This window comes from Netta rufina, assembly GCF_964035555.1.
Source record: "Netta rufina genome assembly, chromosome: 19".
NCBI lineage: Eukaryota > Metazoa > Chordata > Aves > Anseriformes > Anatidae > Netta > Netta rufina.
In genome coordinates this window covers 12,890,743-12,912,626 of record NC_140143.1, presented here as the reverse complement: position 1 = coordinate 12,912,626, position 21,884 = coordinate 12,890,743, and the positions used below count along the sequence as shown (strand labels likewise).

Sequence of the window (21,884 nt, the reverse complement as noted above, 5' to 3'; positions counted from 1 at the left end):
ATCTTTCTTTTTTGTTCCTAGGAAGAAGAACATCAATTACTTACTACACTACAGCTGTTGTACACTACAGGATATTATTTTTCTCTCATCTCACTTGTATTAGCTCTCCTTATACTTTCTTTGCTCAGGTTAGTACAAATTTGCATGCATTTTTAAATTATAGACCACAGTATGCACAGTCTTGTTTTCATATATTTGAGTTTATTATTTAACTTCTGATACAAATTTATGGGTTTTTGTTTGTTTGTTTGTTTGTTTTTTTCTAATAATAAGCCTTACAAAGGTAATTCCTAATTAAAATCCATTAATGGCAGCAATATGACTATAACAGTATTTAGTTGTTGTTGCTATTGTTTTAATTAAATGTATTCCAAAGGACTGATATATTTTCTTCCTACAGAAAACTTCACTGCACAAGAAACTACATCCATATGAATTTATTTGTGTCTTTTATCTTGCGTGCCACAGCAGTTCTTATAAAAGACACTGTAGTTCACAATATTTACTCCAAAAGACCAAATGATGAAGCTGGATGGATATTATACCTCAGTCCTGAGGTAACTTTTTAGTTCATTGCTAATAGTGAATGTGTGCTGTCAGTAGACATAACAGTTATGGTTTCAGAAGTTTGCCATGTGGCATCAACATTTCAGGTATTTGTTAGTTGATATTCAAATGCTAAAACTTTAGTGATAAAGCTTAGGGTAATCTGAAAAAAAAAAAACACCTGTTTTGATAAATTATAAAATATTGATTTTATTATAAAGGTTTGTATAGAAAAGAAAAAAAAAAGAATAAATATATATATTTAGAGACCTACATAAGCAAAACAATTTTATTACATCTGTAGTTTTAGGAGGAAATCTATACATTTATTTTGCACTTTCATATTAAATTTATTTGCTCTAGATATGCATAGCACAATGCAATGCACACAAATCTTACTTGTGAGCAATGTTATCAAACTATGTACTTGCACTGAAAGTAAGAGGAAAATGTACTTTAAAGGCTTTCTGGAGTAGGAAAATATTCTAATTTTCTTACACTTCTATACATAATGGAATAACAATGTCTTTCATTGCCACCACTGTGGATATATTACACTTTTATGATGTATCTATATAGTTTGCCCATGTTAGCAAGCTAAATTACCTGTAAGATGTTTATCACTTCCTAGCACAGGACTTCTGCTTGGAGACAATTGACTTAATAGCTCATCAGTAAATCTTACATGTATGATATGCAGGTCATGACAAAGAGCACATACCACAGCGTACACTGTCAATATCCTATCTCAATTATCAGCTCTTCTCAAACTTTGTGGCCATCCAATATAGAAACCTTCAAACAGTTACACTCCCTTCCAACCTCTCTCAAGTAACACACAGAGTTTCAGAAGTACTACAAGTTTTGTTTCTCCTCATTTCCTCTTAAAAGTACTGAATGAGGCTTGATTAATCTCAGATTAATTCAGTAAGTCCTTTCTGGTTATTGGTACATAAGTTTGGAATATGTTCGGATGAATCATATAATCATACAGTATCTTGAGCTGGAAAGGACCCACAAGGATCATCTAGTCCAACTCCTGGATCCACAAAGGACCACTCAAAAATCAGACCGAATGTCTAAGAGTGTTGTCCAAATCCTTCTTGAACTTCAGCAGGTTTGGTGCCATGACCACTTTCCTGGGGAGCCTGTTTCAATGTCTGACCACCCTCTCAATGAAGAACCTTTTCCTAATATCCAACCTGAAACTGCCCTGATACAGCTCCATGCTGTTCCCTTGGGTCTCAGGACCCAAGGTCACCAGAGGGATCACTGGTCACCAGAGAGAAGAGATCAGCACCTCCCCTCTGCTTCCCCTCATAAGGAAGCTGTAGATCACAATGAATTTGAAATTGTAACCAGAAATTAATCAGAGTAAGTATTGAACACAAGAGCCAGTGTAGTGTCATTTTCTCCTGACCTACTTGTGTACTAGCAACACTTTTCTACAGAGTATAATTCATGAAATGAATACTCCTCAATTCTTCCCCTTGCTCTTAGTGTCAACCCCTGACATGAACAGGAGCCGCTCTGCCTTCAGCTCCTTTTTCCTCCAAAGAGCCATACACAGTCTAACTGTATCACAGGTTCTTTACTTTCAGAAAGCCCAGATCTCCCAAAATAACAGCAGCTCAGTATCTTGAAAGATATCTGACTGAAATACATATGTACCAAAACCACATGCTGGTTTTAAAATGGTTGCTAAACTAACATAAATAAAACAGGATTTGTCAGAGTTTTTATACATTACAATGATGACTGGTCTTTCATTCCTACAGATTTTAATAATTTGCAGGACTGTCCAGTTTTTCATGCATTACTTTGCTGGGGCAAATTATTTTTGGCTGTTGGTAGAAGGAACTTATCTCCATACATTATTGATTACTGCTGTACTCTCCGAAAGGCGACTGCTACAGACATATATTGTGATAGGATGGGGTAAGTACCTAACAATTTCAAAGTTCTTGATTCTGTGGCATTTTTTGTAAGTCATCGGTGGATATTTTGTAATGAAGAGAGAAAAAAAATGACTTTTTTGTTGTTTTGAAGTCAGCAATTGTTAATAAAAGTATATTAGAACTGACACACTAGCTGCAGGTTTGACCTGCAGGTACAGAAAATGGGTTAAATGCTTTATAAGATAAAATAGCTTAATAAACAGAATGAGAATAAATTTTTACTATATTTGACCATTTTTTCTGTCATTGCTGAATATTAAAGCACTATCAGCACCTTCACTTTCTTCCTTTGTAATAGAGCACCTACATGGTGAAGACGTCTGTACATTAAGCAATTGGCTTTTATATATCTACCTTGCTATCTCAACAAGTTCTTCAACTTCTAAAGTATGCTTTAAATTAGAGGACAGTGTGAAACTCTATATGATATGGGTCCTATATTTCAGGCATATTTTAATGGAATAAAGACAATGTAAAGTCAGTTACAAACATTTGAACAATTTTGTGTAAATTGTACTCTTTTTCTTTTTGTATGAGAGGTGTGTGTAATCTGATAGTTGTATTTGTTGCTCACTCAGAGAACATAATAATGGACAAAACTATTTGCGTGGACAAAGGGGAAAGTCAAGGCTTCCTAATTCCCAATTGTCATCTAAGATCTACCTGTACAACTTGCAAGTCTTGTAAGGCTTTAAATTAAGATAAAAAATGTACTTTTAGACAATACTTGGGTTTGGTGCAAGAGTTATTGATTCATATTCAGTGGCCTGACTTGAGGAGGATGATAGGATGAAATGCCATATGAATAGCTTCTGACCATATAACTTTTATCAATGTATAGTTTTACAAGCTTGTTCACTAATACCCTTATATTTTCTAAAATTGCATTAAAAAAAAAAAAAAAAGAAAAAGAAAAAGTGATTAGACTATGGTGGATGATTACATAGTTATAAATAAATTATTCCATATTTGCTCTGCTGTTCTGCATGCTAAAATTATCAACCCAGGATAAAGAGGAAAATTTTAAAGATATGTTTAAACTCAAAAATAAATGAAGCAAATGTCAGCTAAGACTAAAGTTACACTGATTACAGTTGGAATGAAGAAACATCTACATGTTTAAAATATTTTTTTGTTGATTGTTACTAAGACTGTAGAAAATTCCTTGTCAATTTGACAATAGTTCATGTTCTAGCTGTCTTAAAGTTGTACAAAGTTATTTCACAGATAATTCTGAGATTTTAATTGGATAGGATCTAAACCAAATGGACCACTGGAAGAAATTATTAGAATTAAGTGAATTTTAGATAAGGTCATTCTTCATACCTTTATAGCTGTATTTATTAAATAAACTGCATTTATTGAATGAGAACAATTGCTGTAGAAAATACCAACACTTTGAGAAAGATCTGAAACAGGGCTTCAGCATCAAATATACCACACGGGAAATCTAAAAAAAAATATATATATATATATATACTAAATAAATTCAAAAATGTAATTTAAAAGCTTGTTGAAGTAAGTGTGTCGATTAACTCAAAATTATTTTATTCAATTTAATTCAAAATTATCTCACGGTGTAACATATCCTGACATTTTGATGTCAGATCAGAAAGAAGCTTTAACAAAAATCACTGCTTTCAATTCAGGAAGAATGTACAGTGGGGAAAGGCAAGTTTTATTACATACTTGGAAGAAACTTTTTTTTTTCCTTTTCTTTTTCCACCTCTGAAAGAGAAATATTGTTATACTCTTCAATATAAATTTGTTTAACTTCATTAGATTAACATGATTAAAAACTTGTTGGAAATAGGTAGTTAATACTTATGATGAAGATTATTATTATTATTTACTGTACTGATTATTTACTCATCAATCATTTGGAACACAGTGCCTCAAAGTAAATGCCAGATACTCAAATGCAGTTTTTCCAGGTCCCAAGGCAGATGTGAAATTTCACATAAGCAATCCTTTTGTAACAAATTCACTCACACATTTGATCTGAGATGGATATGTGCAAATATTCCAACATATTACAGCTCAGATTTGGTGATGAAACCTAGGTACATACAGAGACATCTCTGTGCATGTTTTCTCGAGAGTTCATAGGGCACATAGAAAACAGAAACAGAAATATTAAAGACCTGCATTTTGGTATCTGGATAGAAATTTGCTGCTTAGAATTGTCTCAGAAAATTGGTCTTGCTCCAGAAAAAGTCTAGTTTCTGAGGGTAAATGATCATAACAATAAAGCAGATAAAAAAGATTCCTGCCATCTTCTCTCCATAATCAATGAGGAGTCCCAAATACTCTCAACCAATTTCCTTGTGCTTACAGGGAAATCAAGTACTTAATATTAAAAATAAATAAACAAGTCTTTCCTTATTATCTAACCATGAAGTCCAGCTCTATATGATTAAAGCAGAATTCTATTTATTTTTTTTTTTTTTTTTCTATTCCTGTGCCATCTCCCAAACTCTGTTGTTCTCTGGTCCCCCAGTATGATTTTTGCTTTGGTTTTTTTGAGGCCCATGCTCTAAGTACTGTTCCACTTAAGAGTTCCTGTGAGTTCTTAAAATCAGGTAGAATTTAAATCTTCAAATTTAGTCTACCTTATACAGAATGAGATTTATTTTATATTATGAAGTTAAACTTAGGTAACTAATATCTAGACTCTTCCTAGAATTAAAAGGAAAAGAGAAGTACCTTTAAAAAATCAATTTTAATGCTTAAGAGAAGTAGGATATTCTCTTAATCTTTTCATGTGTGTAACTCTAGATATAGTCAAATAAGAACTTGTATTTCCTAAAGAACCCTTTTCTCTGGCCTTACCTGTACCCATCCAGAATGCTGCTATGAAGATTATTTTTCAGGGTTGAAATTTTTAACATGCTATCCAGTTTTTGGCATATTTCCTTTTCCTCTTTTAGTTATTCCTCTTCAGAAATTAACTACTTCCCTTCTTTTTCATGCTTGTTCCCATCCTTCTTTATCTATAAAAATTTTCTGTCAAACGATAACACCACTCTTCAATGTCCACTGGCATATAACTTCTGGGCTGTCTCCTTTATTGCACTTTATACTTTTGAGGTTCATTCTCACCATTCATTACTTGATTTCTCTGTTCTGTCTTACATTCCTCTTTAAAGATCCCGGTGCTATGATAGCTTTTAAAGTTTATGGTTCTGGCACACCAAGACCACTGTCTTTCATGCTGATTAGTGTTCTCTCATTGCTGCCTCTTTCTTTCCACCTCTCTGAATGCCATTGCACTGATCACCAGCTCACTGGCAGGTTTTGTTACTTGAACAACTGCAATAGGACAAGTCTGTTAAGAAATCTGATTACCAATGTAAGAGTATAAGAATTATCTATTTGTAAGTTCCCCTCAATTGTTCTCATTCCCATGTCATCATCACTGATTTCATAATGGCTTTTTTCCACTATTTTGCTGTTTCTTATTTATATTTATTAGAATTACTCCTAAGACAGGAGATCTGGTCCTTCACTTCTTACAAACATTTGAGCCAGCAGCATGCTTACACTTGCAGCTGCACACACCTCCTCAGCTAATCCCCAGGAACTGCACTTGATAATGTTCATTCATCCTCCCTGGCATCATCTTTCCCCACTGGAAAACTCCATATTCCCCTGTACATGTCATCTCCCTTCCCAAGTAGTCCATGCCCTGATTGTTCTCTCAGAACTACCTTCTACAACAAAATAAACTTACATCTAAGTGAGATGGTTTCTATCTCCATCCCCATATTAGCCATGCAGAGGTCTATTTTCACAAAAACATGGACTGGCTGAGGCAAGAAGGGACCTCTGGAGGTCACATGGTCCAACCTCCCTGGCTCAAGCAGGGAGACCTAGAGCCTGTTGTCCAAGACCATGCCCATGACAGATTTTGAATAACTCCAAGGTGGGACACTCTTCAGCCTCTCTGGGCAACCCATGCCACTGCTTTGTCACCATCAAAGTCAGTAAGCATTCCTGATGTTTAGATGGAGCCTCCAGATTTTCTGTTTGTGCCTATTGCTCTAGTCCTGTCACTGGGCGCCATTGAAAATAGCCTGTCCCCATCCTCTCTGTACTCTCCCTTCAGGTCTTACAGACTTATAAGACCTCCCCTCCAAGCCTTTTTTTCTCCAGACCGAACAAACCCACCTCTTTCAGCCTTTCCTCCAGTCCCTTCAGCATCTTTGTGACCCTCCAGTGCACTCTTACTACTATTTTCGTGTCTCTCTTGCACTGGGGTACTCGGCACTGGACACAGTACTCCAAGTGTGGCCTCACCAGTACAGAGTATTACCTCTGAGAGTATTTTGTATACAACCCTTTCTACACACTGCTCCCTCCATTCCAGCTCTCCTCACAGCCTTAGCTAGCATTCCCAGACTCATGAATAGTCCTTGTTCTGACTCATATCTCCTCTTCATTCCACCAGATAATCTGTCCTGTGTTGTTGAGCTGAGAATCCAGCTGAATAGATGCCTTTTGTAGTTCACATTGCCTTGTGCTTGAAGCTTGTACTTGCACATTTATAGGCCACTGGAACAGTGTAGTAATACTTAATTCAATATTTTTTTCACTCTGTGGTCTATGATCTCCAAGAGGGGGGCAACAATAGGGGAATGGGGACCATGGATTAACTTTAAGGTGTCCATGAAAGGTAAGTCAGAAAAACAAGCTTTTGTTAGTTGTGTTAACTAACCAGATAGAATTCTGTCTCCACTGAAAATTGTTTAAGGTTCAACAAATGAAAAATGTTAATAACCAGTACTTCAGGTAGTCTGTGATGCCTCAAGTGCCGACTCTTCTGAAATCTCATGGCCAGGGACTTAGAAGATTAAGACTAGTCAGGAGTGTATGTAGCCGTGTATCTTTGTGTGTATATATGTATTCCAGTGGTGACAATTTCTATACTGAAAACAGGATATTCAACTGTAGAATGAAATTCCTTATTGTCTTTAAGCTCCAAATGGGGAAATACAAGAACAGGTTGATTTTTGTACAACATCTAAATGGAGTACTGAAAACCACATGTCTTTGCACCACACACAGTTGTAGTGTATCTTTATTTTATATGAATCATTCTGTAAGCTTGGCTGTAATCAACTCCTTTTCTTTCCAGTTGTTCCTATTCTGTTTGTGGGCCCGTGGGGAATAAGCAGATCAAAATTGGAGAACACGGGGTAGGTTACTAAAGGAAAAATGTCTTAGAATACAGGTTTTCAGTTGTGTTTTTTTTTTTTTTATTTATTTATTATTTATTTTTTATTTTATTTTATTTTATTTATTCTGGAAACCTTTGACCGTAATTGACACTGGTGTTGACAACTGGATTATATGGGTTATATTAAGATTATACTACACGTATTAATACTTGTTAGATTTTCTAGGTTCATTTTAGTCCTTTCACAGTAAACTAGTAGGAATTCATGGGTTCACAAGCATGAATCAAGAAAGAAAATGAACGTTCACTGTTTCTCAAATGCAAACTATTTTATTCACTGTTCATGAATATGAACATGGAAATTACATGAAGCAAAATTTCAACACAAACATCTTCACTGAGAGTATCTTGTTAGCAAGAAATGAAGACCAGTGCTTTCATTGGAGACCATCTGTGGTTTGAGTTTAATTAACATTCACTGCCATCATTTTGGAAGAAAAAAAAAACAACAAACAGTCATAACAGAAAATGACAAAACTGATATTCACAAAAAGCTGTTATTAGATGAATGTATTTAATATTCTGTGAATTAAATAGTAAGAGTAACCTGCACCAGTAGGCATCAGTTTTCCAGTCTTATGGTTTTCAGCATTGCTGTTAATGGCATCACATAGACTTTGTCTTTCATATATGATTTTCTTTGTTTTATTTCCCTATTTTATTTGTGGATCCTAGAGAGTTTTGTTTGAAATAGCAGTATAGTTATTAAGCAACATAATCAGGAACTGAATCAAATTTGCCCTCTCATAGAGTTACATGTTATATAGACCATAGTCCCACAGGGTTACAAGCTAATTAGCAAGAAAGAACATTTTCATATGAAAAATTAGAAGGTTGAATCAGGAGAAAAGAAGACATTTTCCTGCTGACAGGAAGTTAGTGAATGACTCAGTTTCAGGGTCAGTTCTATTCATCATTTTTACCAGTAATATGGATGCAGGATTGTAATGCATCCTCAGCAGTTTTGCTGATGATATTGAACTGGGAAGTTCAATATCATCAAAAACTCAAAAACTCCCAGGAGGGACAAGAGCATGAAGAGGGGTCTAGTTAGATTGGAGCAGCAGGTGATTAGCAAAGGCTTGAAACTCAATAAAAAAAGTGTAGTGTTCTGTGCATGGGACAGTGTAATGCCAGGCACAGAAACAGACTGGGAGATGAGTGGCTCTAGAATGGCCCAGCAGAAAGGGATCTGGGGAGTTTTGGTCAACAGGAGGTTCCACATGAGCCAGTAGTAGTGTGCCCTGACAGCCAAGAGGGCAAACTGCATTTTGGGGTGCATTAAATACAGCATGGCCAGCCAGTAAAAGAAGTGATTCTCCAGCTGTATTTAGAATTTGTGTGGACTCAACTTGAATATTCCATGCTGTTCTGGCCTCCAAAATATTAAAAGGATATTAAGGTCTTTGAAAGTGTCCAGAATAGAGCAACAAAGCTGGACTGGAAGGCATGTCATATGAGGAAAAGCTGAGGGCACCTGTGTTATCTAATCTGGAAAAGAGAAAGCCAAGAGGTGACCACATTGCTCTCCACAGCTACCAGAGGAGAGGAAGCAGGGATGGAGGTGCCGGTCTCTTCTACCTGGCAACTGATGACATAATGAGTGAGAATTGTACAAAGTAGTGCCATGGAAAGTTCATGGGAGCCTGTTCCAAAGTGCAACCACCCTCACAGTGAAGAACCTCTTCCTGATGTCCAGCCTGACCCTCCCCTGTGGCAGCTTGACACCATCCCCTTGGGTCCTACCGCTGGTCACTAAAGTTCACACCAGATATAAGGGAAAAATTCTTTACACTGAGGGTGGCCAAACACTGGTTTCCTAGTGAGATAGTTGATGCCCCGTGCCTGTCAGTGTTCAAGAGTCATTTGGAAAATTACCTAATTAATATACTTTATCTTTCAGTTAACCAGGCAGTTGGTCTTAATGGTCTTTCTAGATCCTTTCCAGCTGAACCATTCCATTCCATTCCATTCCATTCCCAGAGACAGGATGCATACTTTTTAGTTAGTCAAAAAGCAGTCACAGTTTGCAGCTTATCCTTTTCCAGTTTATGGATTTAAATGACTAAATTTCAGTAAGATTTGTCCCACTACGAAGGTTCAGTGCCACATAAAGTTGTTGTGGGGATCCAAAGAATCATAGAATACCCTGGGTTGGAAGGGATCTTAATGACCATCTAGTTCCAAACCCCTGCCGTGGTCAGGGATGCCACCCACTACATCAGGTTGCCCAGGGCCTCATCCAAACTAGTCTCAAACACCTCCAAGAATGGGACATCCACAACTTCTCTGGGCAACTTGTTCCAGTGTCTCACCACTCTCATAGTAAAGAATTTCCTCCTAACATCTACTTTAAATCTCCCCACTTTCAGTTTAATCTGTTCTCCCTTGTCCTATCAGTACCTGCCCATGTAAAAACAAAAACCAAACAAACAAAAAAAACCCACCCTACATCTTTTTTATAAGACCCCTTTAAGTATTGAAAAGCTTCAATATGGTCACCATAGAGCCTTCTCTTCTCCAGGCTCAACTACCCGAGCTCTTTCAGCCTTTCTTCATAGAATAGGTACTCCAGCCCTCTGATCATCTTCATGGCTCTTCTCTATCAGACTCACATCTTTCTTGTGCTGGGGTCCCCAGACCTGGAAGCAGTACTCCCAGTGAAGTCTTACAAGGGCATATTAGAGAGGGACAAGAGTTTGCCAAGTACACAACCTATGGAAACTTCTCTCAAGATCCTAATGGAAAGATTTTCAGAAAACATAGCAGTTGTTGGTGAGACTCCGCCTATTTTAATTCAATTGCTCCTGAATGTCACCTAAAAAAAATAAAATTTGTCAAATTCCCTTTGAAATATATACATTATTTCAGCTTTCTAATTTATTTCTATGAAAATAATGTAATTATCATTCAAATTATTCTGCAGGTGCTGGGGAACAAATGATCACATGGGAATCTGGTGGATCATCCGAGGACCTATGTTGTTTTCCATTACAGTAAGAATTATTTTATCTTTTCCAATATCATACACAAATACGGCTTTTGTGACACTTTCTCCCAGTGTAATCCAATCCTTGGACTGGAGGACATGAGATAGAAAAGACTGTAGATGAGATCTCTTACTTTGTGGGGCTAGACATAGCTTCACTTTGTCTATCTGTAAGCAACAAGAATTTCAGTAATAGTCTCTCAAAACACTGCTGTGTATCTATGCAGTGAATTCTGCACAGTTCTGCACAAACACAAAGCCTTTTGCTGCTCATAATTTTAGCCTAACTTCATGCAGTGAGCAGCTGACTTTGGAGAGTCCTACAATGTGGTGAGCATCTACAGAGTAAATTCATGTGATAACAAGGACAGAGAGAACTAGCAACAGAAAGTAAAAATGGTCATGGAGAGAAAGCTCTTATCAGGCATCAGAAGAATGGAATAAACTGGAGCATGGCTTGATAAGACTAAGGTACAGTTTAAAATAATAATAAAATTGCACAGAAGACTAAACTTGAAATTGGGTGATAATGAAGAGATGAAAAAAGCATGAACAGAACAATTCATGAGGACATAATTGTGAGCACAGATTTTTGATAGGTGGGGCTATGGTGTCTATCCATAATTATCTTTTTTTTTTACAAAGCCAGCAAGGCATAAAAGGATTAGAGGAATAGGTGATTAGTTTAGCATATTGTTAATCTTTCTGAGATAGCAAATGTACAGAAGAGATGTTCTTTACTTATGCAAGGATTGCTCAAAGTGCAATACTGAGGCACTGATGCATGTGGAAAGAACATTGTTTTCTGTTACAATGGAGAAAAGCTGTAGAAATTATTACTTTTGCAAAGAAACAATGGACTGTTTTGCTGCTGCTGAGTTGGAGAAAGCCATAGGAGAGAGAAAGTGGACATAGATGTGAAGCAGAGAAACACATTTAACAAGCAGTCAACGAAAAGTAAATAACTTGAAGGGCAATAGAGCTCTTTGTCTCTGTCTGTCTGTCTATCTCAAAAAGACAGTGGAGAGAAGAGCCAGAAAAGAAAGGGAAGAGGCCTGATTGTTGAGAAGAGACACAAGCTGAAAGTGTTCAAGACTGAAACTGCCCCAAAACCGAGTGAGAGTTCAAGACAGACAAAGTCCAAAACTGAGGGGATCTGAACCAATTTCTTCCTGGATATGTCTAATTCTGAAGGAAGACTGGATTGCCAATTTACATTTTTGGAGCTTGGGTAGAAAATAAACAGCTAGTGGAACATAACAAGCAAAAACAAATACTAGAATTTCTATTATATTAAAGAGATCCAAGAGTTTTACTTTTGTTGTAAGAATGTTACATTCATTGATGTTAGTATGCTCAACCCAGAGCAAGTTCCCTGAATAACATGAAACTAAACAGATCTAAGAGTTAGGAATGAATTCATAAATAATTTGAAGAATAGCACTTGGATGGAGAGTATCAGTAGTTTAAAAACACCTTTTAATAAAGATATTTCTGCATGATTTCCTGTTAGCTAGTGACATGGTAGGGCATAATCTTTGCTGGTGTAAATCAGTGCAAAGAACTGAGGAACTGAAAAGTTTGCCAATGACACTAAGCTGTGTTGTGCAGTTAACAGGCTGGAGGGAAAGGATGGCATCCAGAGGGCTCTTGACAGACATGAGAGGTGGGCTGGTGAGAACCTCATTATGCCCCTGTGACATAATGATGACTCTTTTTCCTCTGAAAAAAATCAAACCAAACCAACTTGAATTACTGAGATCTTACACTTTGGAACTCCATCTATTTATGTTTCCATTTTCAGGTGTCTGTTTTAAAGAGAATAATATCTCCTTATCGCCCTTTGATATTTTAAAGATCTATCTGTGCACATTTGTAGAGAACAGTATGAAAAGTGTATGATTTTTTATACAGGACAATAACAGGACTATACAACAAATGAAGACAAGAAAAGTAGTCCTGAATAACTGTCCATTGACCAAATTGGGAAACACCATTCCATGTTAAAATTAAAACATAATTTTGTAATGGAAGATCACAAATCATAACATACATGTAAATCAGGCTGAAATAAGGCATTGTTAAATTTCCTAACTGCACAACTTGAATTATCTTTTTGTATAGGGCTTTTTGTTTGTGGAAGTAAAATAGTTAATGCTGTAAAGGCCTTTGCAGGCCACACTAGATGGGAAATATTGTCAGGTTAGTCTCAGTCAAGTCAGAACAATTTTATTAACATTGAGTTATTTGTAAATGGATGCACTGCCCAGAGCTTCCTTATCTGGTTGACTAGAAAGTACTTATCTAGAGAATTCCAAGTGCTGCTGTTGTTCAACCACATCTTGCCTATCTGACTAATTTTGGTGAAAAGTTTTATAACTTAAAGGTACATTAATGCTGTAAGTGTCTCACTGGGAGAGAGCACAGCCTATCAGCATAACCTGTCACTACTGCTCTGTGCTCTCTCCCAAGGCTGTACTAATAACCTGCTTCTGTTCTGACCTGAACACAGTTGCATTCTGGTTATTTAACATCAGGTTTTACAAATATTTAATGCAAATTTTATGACTCTTTTATAGCCATATGAATAATGACATCAAATCTTGTGTAAACAACCAATATATATTTTCTTTCAAGGTTAATTTTGGCATCTTCTTAAAAATTCTAAGGATGCTGATTTCCAAACTGAAAGCCCAGCAGATGAGCTTTCATGACTACAAATACAGGTATGTAATAAACACGAAGAAATCCTAGTCTTTTTTTTTTTTTTTCTTTAATGCATCAGAATATTCCCAATGTGAACTTGCAAACTACACATTTACCTACCACCACCAATGTAAAAGGTATTCAGAATTTGATATATGAAAGCCAAATAGGGAAACAGGTTCCACAAATAGTTTCTCATCTGAGTAAGGAGGATAAGTTATTGCCTGTGTGCTGAGCATTATGGGTATTTTCTCAAGGAGTTTGCAACGCCATAAGACTTCTGCACTCATGTAACTAAACTATACAAAGATAGTCTTAACTGCTGTGACGCTTTTATTTTCCTTGATTGTGACAAAGGGCCCTCAAAAGAAAAGGAGGTTCAGAAGATTTGTGGGACATTCCTAGGTGACACTAGCATTTATGTCTTTTTCACAGACACAGACACCATTGATTGAAGAATATCCCTCTTCTTCTTGTAAATCCAGATGAGAAAGCTAGCCTTAGTCTGCACTCTTGCTAGCCTTCCTGTGTTGTTTCCTAGCCAGAGTCTCAATGGTGCAGCATGTCTTACATGAAGTCCTAGAACTGACCTCTGCACGAACATGTTCCCACTTTATGGGAACATCAAGGACAGGCTGCTCAGCAAGAGCAGGTGAACCAGAAGCAAAGGACGACAGCAAGGCAGGCAGGAGCAGTGATCTAATTGACAAGGGGCATAGACTCACAGTACTATAATGATCAGGGCAGGTCCAATGAAAGTAGTCAAGATAGTCAGTTGTCCAGTGGTCATCAGACAAGTCCATAGTGAAGGACAAGGGAGCTGCAAGGTCAAGCCAGGAAATCACATGTAATATGAAAACTGCAATTAAACAAATGGAAACCAGAGGATATGCTGTTTTACATATTTAATCTCTTTCCAGTTCTTAGTATCATTTGTTATTAACAGCTTTGTGAAGCCCTGTCTCCTACTACAGTCCTACCTTACTTATATGAAGTATTTTATTGTCTAATGCAACTTAGGGGATATGGCCAACCTTTTTAAGGGATATGGCCAACCTCTTTTTAGTGGTCTGTGGAGACAGGACAAGGGGTAATGGCCACAAAATGGAGCACAGGAAGTTCCACACCAATATGCGAAGTAACTTCTTCACAGTGAGTGTGACAGAGCACTGGAACAGGCTGCCCAGGAAGGTTGAGGAGACTCCTTCTCTGGAGATATTCAAGACCCATCTGGACGCTTACCTGTGCAACCTGCTCTAGAGAACCTGCATTGGCAGGAGAGTTGGACCCAATGATATCTGGAGGTCACTTTCAACCCTTACAATTCTGTGATTCTGTGAACTGGATGGGGGGGGAGTGGGAGGCCATTCCAGTATTAAGTTCCTAGTAAATTCCAATATTAAATCCTCAACAAGGAACCTATTTCCATATTCCATATTCCTTCCCATCAGTGCTGAGTACTGGGGGACAATCGCTTCCCTAGTCCTGCTGGCCACACTATTTCTGGGGCAGGCCAGAATGGCATTGGCCTCCTTGTCCACTTGGGCACACTACTGGCTCAAGATCACGTGTTGGCTGTTGACCTAGTTTACTCCTGGAAACTATGCTAAGGCACATGGAAAATAGGGAGGTGATTGGTGACATCCAGCATAGCTTCAGAAAGGGCAGGTCATGTCTGCCAAATCTGATAGCCTTCTAGTAGGGCGCTAAAGCATTGGTGGACCTATCTGAAAGAGCAACTGACATCATCTACCTGGACTTGTGCAAAGCATTTGACACTGACCCACATGAAATTCTTGTCTCTAAATTAGAGAGACATGGAATTGACGGATGGACCACTTAGTGGGTAAGGAATTGGCTGGATGATTGCACTCAAAGTGTTGTGGTAACTGGCTCAATGTCCAAGCGGAGATCAGTAACGATTAGTGGTGTTCCTCAGAGGTCAGTATTGGGGGACCAGCTATAACATCTTTATAGGTGACATGGACAGTGGGGTAAGTGCACCCTCAGCAAGTTTGCCAATGACACTAACCTGTGTGGTGCAGTCAACATGCTGGAGGAAAGGGATGGCATCCAGAGAGACCTTGACAGACATGAGAGGTGGGCCTGTATGAACTTAATAAGGTTCAATAAGGCCAAGTGCAAGGTCCTGGATCTGGGCCAAGGCAATCCCAAGCACAAATACAGGCTGGGTGGAGAATGAATTGAGCACAGCTATGAGGAGAAGGACTTGAGGGTGTTGGTTGACGAGAAGCTCAACATAAGCCAGCAGTGTGTGCAATTGCAGCCCAGAAAACCAACTGTATCCTGCGCTGCTTTCAAAATAAGCATGGCCAGCAGGGCAAGGGAAGTTATTCTCCCCTTCTGCTCTGCTCTCGAGACCCCACCTGGACCACTGCATTCAGCTCTGGGACCCCCAGCACATGAAGAATATGTACGTATTAGAACGAGTCCAGGGGAGAGCCACAAGGATGATCAAAGAGATGGAGCACCTCCCAAAATATTTTATGATGATTCTGTGATTCTATGACTAACACTCCAGGTCCTTTTCTGCTGGGCACTTTTCCAGCCAGTTGTGCCCACATCTATACTGTTTGGTTGAAAGTCATGAAATTGGATGCAGCTCATCAGTGTAGGCTATGCATATCTCTCTGAAGATCCTTCTTAGCCTCAAGCAGATCAATGCTCTCACACAACATGGTGTCAGCTGCAGACTTACTGAGGGTGCACTTGATCTTCTCATCAAGATCACTGCTTAAAACGTTAAACAAAACTGAACCAAATACTGAGCCCTGGGGAACACCACTAGTGACCAGCTGCCAAACAGATTTAACTCCATTCACAACAATTTGGGCCTGGCCATGCAGCCAGTTTTGTACCCAGCAGACAGTACATCCATTCAACCCATGAGCAGCCAGTTTCTCCAAGAGAAAGATATGGGAAACAGTACCAAATGCATTGCTAAAGTCCAAATATACAACATCCACAGCCTTTCCCTTGTATTGTTGTTCAGGTTAGTAAGGCAGGACCTGCCTTTCATAAACCCATGCTGACTGGGTCTGATAACCTGGTGGTCCTGTATGTATTGTGTGATGACATTCAAGATGACCTGCTCCATCACCTTCCTTTACACCAAAGTCAGACTGACAGGCCTGTAATACCCCAAATCCTCCTTCTTGCCATTTTGTAGATGGGCATCACATTTGCTCATCTCCCTGGTTAGCAGAAAAATAATTTCTGGAATATTTTCTTTGTAGATTAATTTTAACCTTTTACAAAGGATGTTAAATAATACCATAATCAAACATTTTCTTTTTAAGATTGGCAAGATCTACACTTGTTCTGATTCCACTGTTGGGGATTCATGAATTTATATTTACCTTCATCACTGATGAACATGTGCAAGGACTTTCAAGATATATCAGACTTTTCATTCAGCTGACAATGAGCTCATTTCATGTAAGTACTCTTTTGCAAGTACTTTTTAGGGGTCAGATATCCACATATGTATGTTGTTCACATGTAGATACCACAGACATATAGTATTATTTTTTAATGTTATACTCCAGCCTGTAACGCCTTTAAATATATTGTAAGACTGAGATGATGAAAAATTCACAGAGAGAATTTCACATGTGAAAAATCTTCTGGAGTTCTGGTGAGATTTGTCAGTAAGCTTTCATGGGTGAAACAGATAGATGGACTAGCATCTGCAGACAGAAAAAAAACTCCCCACCTTGGAAACAATTTTTCCACAGTCAGTGGAGTGTTTTAAAGATATTTGTGCACTTGACTCCCTTTTAGAACCCTGCCTTTGTAGGGTGTAAGTATGAACAAACTTGAAGCAGTGAAGGAAAGTGTAAAGTTCTGGCAGCTCTGCACCCTTGTATCTTGGGCTGCAAACATGAAGGTGTGAAGGAACCACACTCAATTACATTGGTTAATGCTAAGTAGTCCAAATTCCACAGCTAGCTATTACTGAAAATGAATGGTGTTTCTTAGATGCACAAGTACACGTATTTGACTGTAACTATTTGTTTTACAGTTCAAAAATGACAAAGAATGAAAATGCCAGTCATTCAGCACTGTACATTGCTGTCTGCTTCAATATGTATTGTATAAAGTTGCTGAGTAACGAGTATTTTTTTCATGTACTACTCCTGTTAAACTATCTTCTTAGCAAAGTTGTCCTTTGCCCATGAAAGATGATATATAAGAGATCAGTGAAAGCACTCTTACCCTGCTATATCTTCCTGCCTTAAACATCTTGGTGATATAGGACAGTTATCTTCAGGTCTCCTTTCTTTAATGTGGTGCTAAGGAAGATCTCTACCCAGAAATCCTTATTACTCACCAGTTCACTTATTTTTGACATACCTGTGCCCTCTGCTATTTTCTGAGACATGAAGACATCAACACACTTTCCCCACAATTTATTGTAATATTTGCATTTAACTTGTCAGTATGCACTGGTGGATGGTGTATGCATCAATGATTTGACACTGTTATTGAACCACTAATGAAAAATTTCGCACATAGTTTGAAGGGGAAAACCATCCAGGCAGGCAGAAGGGAGTTCATCTGGAACCATCCCTAAGAGGACTGGCTGATATTGTGTGGAAGTGCGTGTTCCTCAGATAAACATATCCTTACTTGGAGAGATTGCAGTGTCTAGATGTTATTTTAAGCAACACAACCATATTAAGTGAAAACTTTATTTACTGGCTTTTAAAATAAGACTGATATAGAAGAGAACTTACTCAACCCTGCTAGAAACTTCATTTCATTTAGAGAAACATGCAGATGCTCTGATATATGGCAAGTTTAGAAGAAAAAAATTACATTTGTTTAATCTGTATGTCTTCTCAGTAGTTTTAAAGCACAGTTAAACTGTTTTGCTAAAGAAAACGAGTTATCTGGGATCTCATCTGGAGGTTTTAACTCAAACATTTTCAAAAATCAAAAAATAAATTCTAAATAAGAGTTCTTTTCTAGCTATCACACAGAATCACACAGAATTTCTAGGCTGGAAGAGACCTCAAGATCATCGAGTCCAACCTCTGACCTAACGCTAACAATCCCCACTAAACCATATCCCTAAGCTCTACATCTAAACGTCTTTTAAAGACTTCCAGGGATGGTGACTCAACCACTTCCCTGGGCAGCCTGTTCCAGTGTCCAACAACCCTTTCGGTAAAGAAGTTCTTCCTAACATCTAACCTAAAACTCCCCTGGCTCAACTTAAGCCCATTCCCCCTCGTCCTGTCACCAGGCACGTGGGAGAACAGACCAACCCCCACCTCACTACAGCCTCCTTTAAGGTACCTCTAGAGAGCGATAAGGTCACCCCTGAGCCTCCTCTTCTCCAGGCTGAACAAGCCCAGCTCCCTCAGCCGCTCCTCGTAGGACTTGTTCTCCAGACCCCTCACCAGCTTCGTCGCCCTTCTCTGGACCCGCTCAAGCACCTCAATGTCCTTCTTGTAGCGAGGGGCCCAAAACTGAACACAGTACTCGAGGTGCGGCCTCACCAGAGCCGAGTGCAGGGGGACGATCACTTCCCCCTGGCCTGCTGGCCACACTGCTTCTTATACAAGCCAGGATGCTGTTGGCCACCTTGGCCATCTGAGCACACTGCTGGCTCATATTCAGCCGACTATCAACCATCAGTCCCAGGTCCTTCTCTGCCTGGCAGCTCTCCAACCATTCCTCTCCCAGCCTGTAGCTCTGCTTGGGGTTATTGCGCCCCAGGTGCAGGACCCGGCACTTGGCCTTGTTGACCTTCATGCAGTTGACCTCAGCCCATCGGTGCAGCCTATCCAGATCCTCCTGCAGAGCTTTCCTACCCTCAAGCAGATCGACACACGCGCATAACTTGGTGTCATCTGCAAACTTACTGAGGGTGCACTCGATGCCCTCGTCCAGATCATCGATGAAGATATTAAAGAGGACATTAAAGAGGACCAGCCCCAGCACCGAGCCCTGGGGGACGCCACTAGTGACTGGCCTCCAACTGGACTTGGCTCCATTCACCACGACTCTTTGGGCCCGGCTATCCAGCCAGTTTTTAACCCAACGAAGCGTGCGCCAGTCCAAGCTAAGAGCAGCCAGTTTCTTGAGGGGAATGCTGTGGGAGACAGTGTCAAAAGCCTTGCTGAAGTCAAGGTAGACCACATCCACAGCCTTTCCCTCGTCCACCCAGCGCGTCACTTTGTCACAGAAGGAGATCAGGTTCATCAAGCAGGACCTGCCTTTCATAAACCCATGCTGACTGGGCCTGATCGCCAGCTTGCCCTGCAAGTGCTGCGTGATGACTCTCAGGAGGATCTGCTCCATGAGCTTCCCTGGCACTGAGGGCAAACTTACAGGCCTGTAGTTTCCCGGGTCTGCCCTCCGGCCCTTCTTGTAGATGGGCGTCACACTTGCTAGCCGCCAGTCAACTGGGACCTCCCCCGATCGCCAGGACTGCTGGTAAATGATGGACAGTGGCTTGGCCAGCTCCTCTGCCAGTTCTCTCAGTACCCTTGGGTGGATCCCATCCGGACCCATCGACTTGTGCACATCCAAGTGCCGTAGCAGGTCACCAACCAGTTCTTCATGGATAGTGAGTGCCACATCCTGCTCCCCATCCCCTTCCACCAGCTCAGGGTACTGGGTATCCAGAGAACAACCGGTATTGCCGCTAAAGTCTGAGGCAAAGAAGGCATTAAGCACCTCCGCCTTTTCCTCATCTCTTGTAACTAAGTTTCCCCCCGCATCCAGTAAAGGATGGAGATTCTCCTTAGTCCTCCTTTTTGTGTTGATGTATTTATAGAAACGTTTTTTGTTATCTTTAATGGCAGTAGCCAGATTGAGCTCCAGATGAGCTTTGGCCTTCCTAATTTTGTCCCTGCACAGCCTCGCTACATCCTTAAAGTCCTCCCTAGTGGCCTGCCCACTTTTCCAAAGATTATAAACCCTCTTTTTTCTCCTAAGATCAAGCCACAATTCTCTGTTGAGCCAGGCTGGTCTTCTTCCCCGCCAGCTCGTCTTTGGGCACGTGGGAACAGACCGTTCCTGAGCCATTAAGATTTCCCTCTTGAAGAGTGCCCAGCCTTGATGCTATGATGCTTCTTTATTTCAGAAAGTGGGGCGATCTCATCATCTTGGCCACCTGGTGCATACGGACCGCACATGATAAAATACTGGCTTATGGTATATTAAAGACAGTTATTTAATGAGACATTTATCATATTTTTATTGCCATTAGAACTGGAGGACAATTATGAGGCTTACACATGAATGTACCCTTTCCTATTGGATAGCATGCCAATGAATATTTCTTATGAATTTCTGCTGCTTCTTTTCGCTTCATATTCTGGTCGTTTAGAAGGTGTATGCCTTGGAAGTCATGAAATAGAAGAAAGATTTCTAAGAACAAAGTTCTATGTATGGCAAAGGAAGAAGCATTAAAAATATCAGGATATAAAACAAACATCAAACATGAGTACACAGCTGAATTTGCCATCAACTAATGTGAATTTACTGTGTTTCTCACTTTCATTGCATGTTCTACTTTTGCAGCAGCAGTGGATTTAATTCACACAGAAATTTATGAAACTTTGTTCAACGTAGAGGTGCCATCAGTACTCATAAAGCTTTCTCCTAATTTGGTGACTTTCCACATTTCTGGTAATGGGTGGTACAAAGCTTGTGACATAGCAGCACCAAGTAATTCGGCTCCTATTTCTGCTTGTGGTGCTTGTGGGTCCAAATTCAGAGCTCATGCTCAGAATATATACGAGCAAACAAACAAACACGGCAGAGAACTGGATTTTCATGGAATTTCTACCCAAAGAGAGAATAATTTCTAAAAAAAAAGGCTGCTTTTTAAACCACTTAACTTGTTTTTATGCATCAGAACCTTTCTCTGTGGAACAATATTTAGTGATTTTTTTTTCATATTTCTGTGAAATAACCCAGATGCAGAGAATTATTTAAAAGTTACATTAATAAATGGTATAGCAAAAGTACCTAGATCTTGCAACCACAATCCAGGTGAAGCATGAAATATGGTAGAATTAAAATACAGGGATAAAGCAATTGCAACTGCTACTTCTCCTGCCCTTATTTCACTGATGTGGCAGACAGACTGTTCTTTTTCACACTTACTGGACATATGTTTAAAGAATAGGTGGTTCCAGACTTTTCAGGATTGCTAGAAAAAAATCACTGTTGGCTCAGACTGTTACAGGTCAATGAATAAAAAATATTGAAGCTGCTGTACACATTAATTTCTTTTTAAGATTTTATATGAGAAAAACAGAAACACCTCTGGAAAAAAAAGTATGAATGTGAAAACAGATGAATGATATCAACTGGTTATGACACCTTTTTCCTTGTTATATGAACATTGCCTTGGGACTGATAGTCAACAACATTTATTCTCTTCATCAAAATCTGTGCGATA

General features: G+C 39.2%; 1 protein-coding gene across 1 annotated transcript in view; it reads left to right on the top strand.

Moving 5' to 3' along the window:
- GLP2R (glucagon like peptide 2 receptor) overlaps positions 1–21,884 on the top strand; it is a gene marked incomplete at both ends in the record, with an annotated part of 42,747 nt that overhangs the window by 14,001 nt on the left and 6,862 nt on the right. The window contains 7 exons of the mRNA XM_084298306.1: positions 22–128; positions 401–557; positions 2,325–2,484; positions 7,642–7,702; positions 10,670–10,739; positions 13,370–13,458; positions 16,759–16,897. Coding sequence (XP_084154432.1) covers positions 22–128; positions 401–557; positions 2,325–2,484; positions 7,642–7,702; positions 10,670–10,739; positions 13,370–13,458; positions 16,759–16,897 — 783 coding nt within the window. The remainder of the gene's footprint in view (positions 1–21; positions 129–400; positions 558–2,324; positions 2,485–7,641; positions 7,703–10,669; positions 10,740–13,369; positions 13,459–16,758; positions 16,898–21,884) is intronic.